The following is a 10001-nucleotide window of genomic DNA, read 5'->3' on the forward strand; positions in this document are numbered from 1 at the left end:
TCAAGCATGACGAAAAAAGTGAGGAAAACAGATTATTTGGGTGAATTTTCTATGTCCAAGGACCACAACTCTGCACAAAATCATTAGACCAGAACATAATTCGAACTTGATCTGTAACTTCTCATGATAAAACAATACACCAAATATCAAATCAATATCTTCAACCACGAAGAAAAAGTGTGGAAAACTGATTTGCCGGACTGACGGATGGACAGACAGACGGACGTAAGTGCAAACCTAAAATTCCCCTTCGACTTCGTCAGTAGGGGACTGATAATAAACTGCTTCGCTGAGCGCAGCTGGATACGCCTGCAGAGGTCCAACCCTGAACAGTTGGGGCAAAAATGAACACAATATTCAAGCTTGATACAGGTCTGAATTTGGATTGTATAACATATTTGACATATTATAGGTTTCTGAATAAATGTAGTCAAAGAACTTGAAATTGGTTATATGAATTGAATTTATATTCAATTATAGATTTCTTGTTGTGCAATACACTGTGCTGTTGTGCAATACTAAGTAAATCTGTTGTCAGACTACAAACAATTAAAGTTCAATTAATTCTCAATGTCATATTAGAAATTTATGAAAATGTAAAGGGAGCTTACATCAATAGATATAAACAATTCACCAAAGTTTCATGAGAATTGCTGACAGCATTTTTGAGTTATTGTACGAAAACTGGAAAATCCCCCCTTTTTTAATGAATAAAACCCCAGAACTCAGAAATGTAAAATTTATAAAATTCTAAACGGAGCTTACATCAATAGATATAAACAATTCACCAAAGTTTCATAAGAACTGCTGAAAGCATTTTTGATTTTTTGTCCGAAAACTGGAAAATCCCCCTTTTTTTATGAATAAAACCCTGTAACTCGGAAACGTAAAATCTAAAATATATAAAAATCGAAAGGGAGCTCATGTCAATAGATATAAACAATTCCCCACAATTTCTTGCAAGTTGGTGGAAGCATTCTTGAGTTATTGTCCAAAAACTGGAAAATCCCCCTTTTTTTAATGAATAAAACCCCATAACTCGGAAACGTAACATCTAAAATTTATAAAAAACGAAAGGGAGCTCACGTCAATAGATATAAACAATTCACCAAAGTTTTATGCAAATTGGTTAAAGTGTTTTTGAGTAAATGTCCGACATGTTGACGACGGACGGACAGACGGACGAAAGACAACGGTATACCATAATACGTCCCGTAAACGGGCATATAAAAAAGGGTTTTGTGCACCTTACAACTTTCTGAAGCATAAATTTGTGGAGAAACACAAATACCAAGTCAAGATTCCAACAATTCATTTTCTGTTGTAAAATTTGTACTGTTTGGCATCAGAATGGTAAATCAAAACAAACACAAGTCATAAGATTTCAGAAGTTTATTAAGAATCCTTGCCACTTATAAAAGATGTAAAAAAACCTTTCTCATTAAAATCATTTAAGTATACAGTTGTAAACAATTTTTCATACATTTAAACTGACAAGAAGATGGATTCTTTTTTTTTAATTTCTTTTCCCCAAATATATGCAAGTATTTCAAAGTGTATATTGGATTCGAAGCAAGAGAAATTTTCATAACTTGAGATTCAAAAAGCTCTAGTATAAATGATTTTTTGTACATGGTATTTTATGGTTACAAAGTTTAAAGTGCAAAGTTTAAAGCACAATTTGTTTGTACTTCCTTCAGTGATAGGAATGTTAAAACTGACAAACCAAATTACTCAAAACTTGAAATTTCATTTATCTTCCCTGCCCTTCAAAGTTATGAACAATGAATATGATAAAGCTATAAAACATTGAAACAAAACAAAGTCATTTGTTAATATTATATGTTTGATGTTTTATGTTAAGCACTGGTTCCTTTTTCTAAAATGACAATTTTCATCACAATATTTTACAGCAGTGAATGATGGATATGTAATAAAAATAAAAATAACAGTAAAATCAATTAAACAAGCATAGAATAATCTTGCACCATCCCTTTTTTTATATTTCAGATGTTAAAATGTTAAGCACTGGTTCCTTTTTTTTATCAGTACATGAGTTTCATTGCTTGTTTATTTGTTTTCAGACATAAAATTATATGAATGGTATCACATATGTTCCATTTTCTCATCAACTCTCAACTCATCACACAAACTTGTGAATTTCGTTCAAACTATGCGATTTAGTTTTATCATGACCTCCTTCCTTCCAAAAACCTTTTCCTGTCACATCAAGAGTTTACACTCTTACTAGATCTTTAATGTGTGTGACAGGAGTGGTATTGCATAGATATTTAACAGTCAATGAAGTACCCGTGGTTTACAATTTTTTTTAAAGACATTTTCATCATAACTTCTTGAATGTGATCAGAGCTACAACAAACAAGGGAATAAGAGCTGCCATAAAGTTGATCTTGTTTTGTGCTACTCCATTACATTCAGGAGAACCACAATGACAGTATTTAACCTTGACCTTGTAGGTTCCTGTTCTTTCTCTACAAGTATCTTCTACTTCTCCAGTTTTAGCACATTCTCTTATGTAACGAAGATTCCAGTCATCTTCATAGAACACTAAAGAAAACGAAATAAAAAAATTAACAATTTGTACACATCTATTTTCCTTGCGCATAATATATATTTATGATTATTCATGAATGATTCAATAACAACAGCAAAATCATTCACATTGTAAATTACTTTAAAAAATAAATGGTGATGCCCCCGCTTGCATACAACTTTATAAAGGGACAGTAAGAGAACGGAAGCGTTTTATAATTTCTTGATTTTCTGGCAGCTAAATCAAAAGTTTTTTAATAGCAAACCTAAAATTTGTTCAATTCAGGAATGGAAAAATGAAAAGGGTCAATTTTAAACTTAACTGTTGGACACAATATGTTGATTTCTTGATGCCTTTCCTGCTTTAAGTTACATTACTATCTCTTTGGTGTATATATATTTTTACTCAAATGGATTATAGCAATTTTCACACATGTGGAACAAAGATTAGCCTTAATAGTGGGATTGGCCCAAACAAAAAACAATCTATGAAAAATAAACTGGTGGAACAGATGAACGATCTGAACAATAAATTTGGAACCTCAAATGTCCTTAATGCAAGAAGTTTGCTTTTAAAACTACAATAAATATTTACCATTTTGGACAATTTTCCTACACATTGTATAATTTGTGGGACAGTCCATCAGAAAATCTGTGTTATCTTTTGAAAATTCATCTCCACACTGTTGTGTCTCAAATGAATTGCATACATGACATTTTATGGATTCTCCTGAAAATAAAAATTGATAAATGAGAAATATGTACATGTATATCAAATTCATTGCAGAGAAATTCATTAAATAGTGAATTCTGCTTAGCAAAGCTCAGGCTAGCAGAATCTTGATCAGAAAATTTCGATTTCTTCTGCCACTTTGTTTTTCTCTGTAGTCAATAGTAAACATTTCCAATAGTCATCAGTTTGGTTATCTTTTGTTTTTCATTATGTTCATTTTCACATTGTGGCAGGTTGGGCCCCTAATTGGAAAATATTAGTCTTATTCCCTGCAGCCATATTATATACAGGATTAAACAATTTATTTCAGGGTTATGCAATTACATGCAATTGAATAAAATTGTTTACAAAAATGGCGGCGCCTAGCGAAACAAAAACAAATTTTGACAATGGTGGGATCATTTGATGATGTCAGAAGATAATTTAACGATGGCGGTCCGCCATCATAAAACAGGTCATGGAGATCCATGCCTAGTATTTTCAACACAGTTTGAGTTTTCACTTCACCCTATACTCATAATACTTGTTGCATATATCAGTCTTCACAATGAACTTTTGATCTACAGGCCCAAAGCTGAATTTTATGAAAATTTTAGTTGATTTTTTGCCTGTAGAGATGATTTTTACAGGCCAAAAAGATCTCATTAGAATATTGCAAACAATAACTTTTGTTATGACCTCATATGAAGTTAATTCATGCAATAACTTTGAGACAGGGATAGTTATTTTCAATTGTTAATATTTACATTTGTTAGGGTTATAATGGTACATGTAACTGACCAGTGATCAACAGGTGCTTTTTGGTCAATCATGTGATAATTTGTTCACACAACATAACATTTTTGTAGGGTCTTTAAGTGAGATTTAAATTGCTTAATAATCAAAGAAAATGGAACCCATGAATAAATGAACTGGTAGAGGTGATTATTAGCACATGCTGAAAACGACATAATTTATCTGATATGGCATTTACAGTCTTATTATGCTTTAATTAATCCAAATTAACTCAAAAACGAAACAAGTGAGTTAATGCAGTCAAAATATTAGGAATCTGTCAATTTTTTAACATAAAAAATAAATAGCATAACTTTAAGACAAATCATCTACCTCACAACATCATGACATTTTTATTCTCTACCAATTCAACATACAATGTTGTCATGTGTCTTAAGATTATTTACAAGAGGTAAAAGGTTAATTTTGTTCATTGTCAAATGCAGACAGCCATTGGTATTGGGCGTTTTAAACTTTACCAAACCCATGAGACCAGAGTCTTCATCAGTTACTGAGTTAGGTCAACAACTACATATTTGTACATCACATCAAATCATTTTTTATCATAAAAAAACAAATTAACTCCCTGCTTTTTTTCATAATCTATAGATTTCTTCAAAATTCTTGTTAATTTCCAGTGTTCCTGCCTGCCCTAAATAGAAGGGCGGCCCGCCCTTGGTGCCCTTACCCCCGCCCTTCTGCCCTCAAAAGTAAAAGAATTATCACCTTTGTTAATGATTGTTTACTGCTAATTAGTGGATTTAAGATAATTGAACAAATACTAGATATTTAATACAGAATGAAATGTCCACATGTTATCCATTTGTAATGTTTATGTACAGCATGTACACCTGAAAAAATTTATTTCAGAAGGCATAACATAAAAACTAAAATCTTAAACAATTTTAAATGCATACATAGTTTTGACTTAATTGGTAAAAAATGTTTTGTTTCATAACCATGAGTATGAAATTTAAAGAGGAATCAAAGAAATTTGTACTTTGAACATAACAAGATTCACTTCCTGTTTTTAATACTTCTTATATTTTATAATCCTCCTGACATGGAGCACTCAACAAATTTATTTTTAACAATGATGGAGAAAAAAGTAACTGTTTATACTTTCTGCAATATATTATTGCATCAATATAAATATGATCATCTCCTGTCTCACCTGTTATATTTATAAAACTCCTTACTGAGGAGCACTTTGGTGTGCACTTAAAAACACTTTTTTGTAACAATTTAAAAGATAATAAATAACTCTCAATAACATATATACTATATGTTTGAACAACATCAAGAACACATTAATTTCTGAATATGGTTTAAATACAACTAATGTTCTCCAGCTGAGCCTAGCAATATTCAAGGTAATTTATACACTTTCCAACACTGCCCTTAAAATCTGGGTTATAACGCTAAAGTGCCCTTTCAGACAACTAGCACCCTTCTGCCCCGAGATTCAAGCTGGAACACTGATTTCTATATACATAAGAATTTTATTGTTCATTTCTATTTCCCTATATTATTACACTTATTCACTTAAAAATTACTGGTCATTGACTTTATTAGCGTGGAAATTTCAAAAATTGAATACACTTCCACATAAGTTTTTCTTAAGAGTATATATCTTAGAACCAGAAAATTTATTTAAAATGTTTAATCCATCACAATCAATAGCTTATCTATCTATAAAAATGTATTATGTAATGTTACATCATGAACCCAAGGCTATTGTATAAGTATTGTCTGAACACAATAAATCATTAAAAGTTATTGTAAACAAACAGCAACTTGACATTAATGAACAATAACTATTAGATAACATTATATCATGTTTTATCAAACCAGTAGGCTTTTAAAGAAATAATGCAAATACTGAGCTGACCAAATTTAATTACACTTTATTAGTTGTTACCCTGGATGATTTTTTTCATCTTAATATTTTTTACTTACAAAATTCCACATTTATAGAAAGTACTTCCTCTAAACCTCCCTTTAGTTTTAAAAATAATTTGGATCCATTGGATTTTTCTTAGTTTGAAAGGTTATTTCAAGTTTTGAAAAGGATGTATAGTTTTTTTTGCCTTCATCAGAGACATATAATGCAATATAAATAATTGTATTATATGTCTCTATCTACATGTACAATGATGTTGATGCAGGTTCAACCTTTCATCTCACTGAAATCAATTGTGCAAAGATGTTAAGTAACTGCACAAGGCCTTCAAAAATTTGATTCCCGTAGGCTTGTAAATGAGTAGTATTTTGAAGATAACAGACAAATGAGATTTGATGTCATTATACGCAACATAATATGTATGATTGCATTTTTTTTTAAATAAATGGAAGTACCGCCATTTGATTCTGAAGAGGTCGTCCCTGATAAAAAAAAACTATACAGAGTGGAGATTAAACATGAAACCGAACTCTTTCATGGAAGAGCGGAGTTGAATCTTCCATTTAGGAACCGAACTCTTATGTGGAAGATTTTATTCAAAAATTACTACTTTTGATCGTACAACATGCGTGTGTTAAATAACGGCGAGTACATAACTTATTGTGTGTGATCACAGTGATGTTCGAGTCTGGTTTACAAAGGTTAAACCAGTACGTCAATAACAAGGTGACCCCTATATTACAGTAAATGTGTCCTTTGTAAAGGTAAAAAGTCTTCAAGGACATATTGTACAAACAATATTCACCTTGAATGTATCATATGGCGTCCTACTAGTACCTCAAAATGTTGATTCAATTTAAAACATTTTTTGAATATCAATGCAACTTACCAACATCAATGTAGCAAGAAATACAAATAAAGATAACAACTGCAACCTCCAGGTACTTCATCGTTGCTGCTCCTTTGCTTTGTCGGATGTTAATGACAAGAGAGCATACGCATGCGCTTATCTGAAAATCACCACGTCATGAGGTTAAATAGGGTTTATTATTGCGAAAGAACGTTAGGGGTACATACAGGAAATCTATTGTGAAATGATGAAAACAAGTCGGAAATATCATTATAGTATCCATGTAGAAAAATTTATAAGGTGTGTATATTTCACGTTCACAATACAAAATTCTGACATATATACGATCAATGAATTATAATGTAGACCATCTCATCATGTCAGATTAGTTTTATAAACTATTATTTAAGAATTGAATGCTTCTTTTTGTAAATTAATTGGGGTGTAAAAGCGTTGACCGAAGTACATTTTGTAGGAAGCGCTTCATTCTAAAAATGTACGCACGGTCAACGCTTTTACAACCCTATGAAATTACTAAAAGAAGCATTCAATACTCAGTATAATTACATTTTTTTCGCTACGATCATGAAAACACGATTACTATCATCATGATCATTATTTTCTTTTATTTACCTGTGCACTTTATTGTGGAAACGTGTGTCATCATACATGTATGTTACAATTCATGAAATTCATTTTGAAATTTTGAAAATGAAGACATTGCCAAGAATCTGTCCGGTTTAAGGGAGATAACCCAATTTGAAAACAATTATTTGTATCGACAAGGACGATAACCCGTCCTCGCTCCATATGGGGTCATTTGCCAATTTGACATATGCGATAAGACGCACAATTAAGGGGTTAAACACCCGCTGATCTGTAAAGATAACTTCAGTGAAAACCAATACCAGATGTTATCGATAAAATAATTTTGAATCATGTTTTCTGTATTTTGGTGTAATTTGTAAAATTGATTGAAGGCCGGAGTTCCTATTCGATCTTTGTTGAAACCTGGGACTACTGAATTAATGTATTAGTCCCAGTTGAAACATTGAAACGGCATGAGATGTTTTACCCAAATTGGTAAATGAAAAATGCATATAAATAAAAATAGATTTTCTTATTCAAAATGAATTGAGCATCAAACTGACTGAAATGTAATTGAAATTTTAGTTCAACTATTTCAAATATAATTGGCCGAAAAGCCGTTGTCTTACGGTTCTTTTATATATATAGAATTCGGAATGTCTGTCATTTTATTTAATTTTAAACATCCATTGACAGTTCATAATTATTGAATTTAACAGTATACATTGAGTGAGGATAACAGCACAATTCCCCGAGTTAAATGGACTGTTGTTGGTTAATGTCTGTCATATTTGTTTTTCGTAAATTGTTTTGTTATAAATTAGGCCGTTAGTTTTCTCAATTGAATAGTTTCATATTTTTCATGTTGGGGCCTTTTATAGCCGACTATACGGTATGCATTTTTCTCATTGTAGAAGGCCGAACGGTTGCCTATAATTGATTACGTCCACTTCATTTGAACTTTGGTGGATAGTTGTCTTATTGGCAATCATACCACATCTCTTTATTTTTATATGTATGTGGATGTGTACTGGTAGATAATTTATCTTCAGATCTTTTGTCTTCTGTAGATAGTTTTTTCGTGCCCATCTGACAAGGAAGCCTTTTCCTACTTTTATACCACTGCCCCAGGTTCAGTGGGATTAAGATAGATTTGAGCACTCTATAATCATGGACAAAGAAAGATAACTCCAATTTTAAAAATACTTGATATTCAGAAAAAAAATGAAAAATTCAGCAATTTTTCCATTTGTAAAGGGCATAACTCTAGAACAGTAAAAGTGACGGCACCAAAATTCAAACTTGATCTGTGTATTGTGGTAATAAGCATTGGGTATAGGTTTCATAACATTTGGTTGAGGCAAACTAAAGTTAGAGAACGGAAACCAACTTTGGGACGTACGTACTGACGGACGTACGGACGGACGTACGTACAGACGGACAAGGGTAAAACTTAATGCCCCCTCCACTACGGTAGGGGCATAAATATATGATGGTATTTGAATTTGGTTTGGGACAATTCTTGCTGCACACTATTTGTTTTCTTGTTGTTATTCCCTATTATACCTATTAGGAAAATAACAAGAAGAATAACCTTACCTTAGATTTCCAAATTATGCATAATTCCAAATTGAAATGGGTTTACCTGGTTTAAGTTTTTATAATTTCTTGATTTTCTGGCAGCTAAATCAAAAGTTTTTTAATAGCAAACCTAAAATTTGTTCAATTCAGGAATGGAAAAATGAAAAGGGTCAATTTTAAACTTAACCTCTGTATTTTGGTTCCTACTATTGTCAAATTTCAAAACATGTTGTTGAAGCAAACTAAACGTAAAGAACAGACGTACGTACTGACGGACGTACGGACGGACGTACGTACAGACGGACAAGGGTAAAACTTAATGCCCCCCCCCCCCCCCATAAAATCACTTAAAGCATGTTTTAAGTTACAGAGGTGTTTTGTCTTCCTCTAGTACTAGTATTACAACTTTTATTCATCTGTAAGATAAGATAAGATATTTTTTTAGTATAATAAAATCCAAACAATCGGATTACAACTAAATACAAACACAAATAAACAATAAACAATATAAATATGTAACATTTACAAAAAATATCAAAATGTTAGACGACATACTTCCCCTTTAGATTAGCATACATGTACAATGATTATATTTAAAAGAAATGCTGCTTAACTCTATTTTATTCATTCATATTTTATATTATAGAAAAGAAAAGAAAAAAGGTATACGTGTAAAATCAACAGTTCATACACAATTGCTAACATTGTTTCTGTAATTATACATCTCACTAATTATGCGATTAACAATAATTATCAAAATGTCATATTCTTTACAAGAGAAAATAAAATTAAAAAAATTTTTTGTGCAAAGCGCGAACATTATTTTTTAGTTTTTCGACGCTATCAATCACATTTTTTCAAAATTTAACACTATAAGGTATGGGGAAAATCTGGATTCAGAATATTTTTTTTGGTCATCTGCTTGACCACAATATTTTTTTTCATCAAATTGGGGATCAGAATATTTTTTCCTTGAAGTTAAATGGTCGTTCCCTTACACATTGAAATATATACTAGGA

The 10001-nt window shown here is 31.5% G+C and overlaps 1 protein-coding gene across 1 annotated transcript; it reads right to left on the reverse strand.

Moving 5' to 3' along the window:
• Nucleotides 1–1377: 1377 nt before the first annotated feature.
• Nucleotides 1378–6999, reverse strand: LOC127707500 (uncharacterized). Its single transcript, XM_052212077.1, has 3 exons — nucleotides 6853–6999; nucleotides 3149–3283; nucleotides 1378–2568 (listed from the first exon to the last, which is right to left on the reverse strand). Exons 1-3 carry the CDS (start codon nucleotides 6911–6913, stop codon nucleotides 2345–2347), a joined length of 420 nt encoding a protein of 139 aa, XP_052068037.1. The 5' UTR covers nucleotides 6914–6999; the 3' UTR covers nucleotides 1378–2344.
• Between the last annotated feature and the right edge of the window lie 3002 nt (nucleotides 7000–10001).

This window comes from Mytilus californianus, unplaced genomic scaffold, assembly GCF_021869535.1.
Source record: "Mytilus californianus isolate M0D057914Y unplaced genomic scaffold, xbMytCali1.0.p SCAF_7, whole genome shotgun sequence".
In the NCBI taxonomy this organism is placed as follows: Eukaryota; Metazoa; Mollusca; class Bivalvia; order Mytilida; family Mytilidae; genus Mytilus; species Mytilus californianus.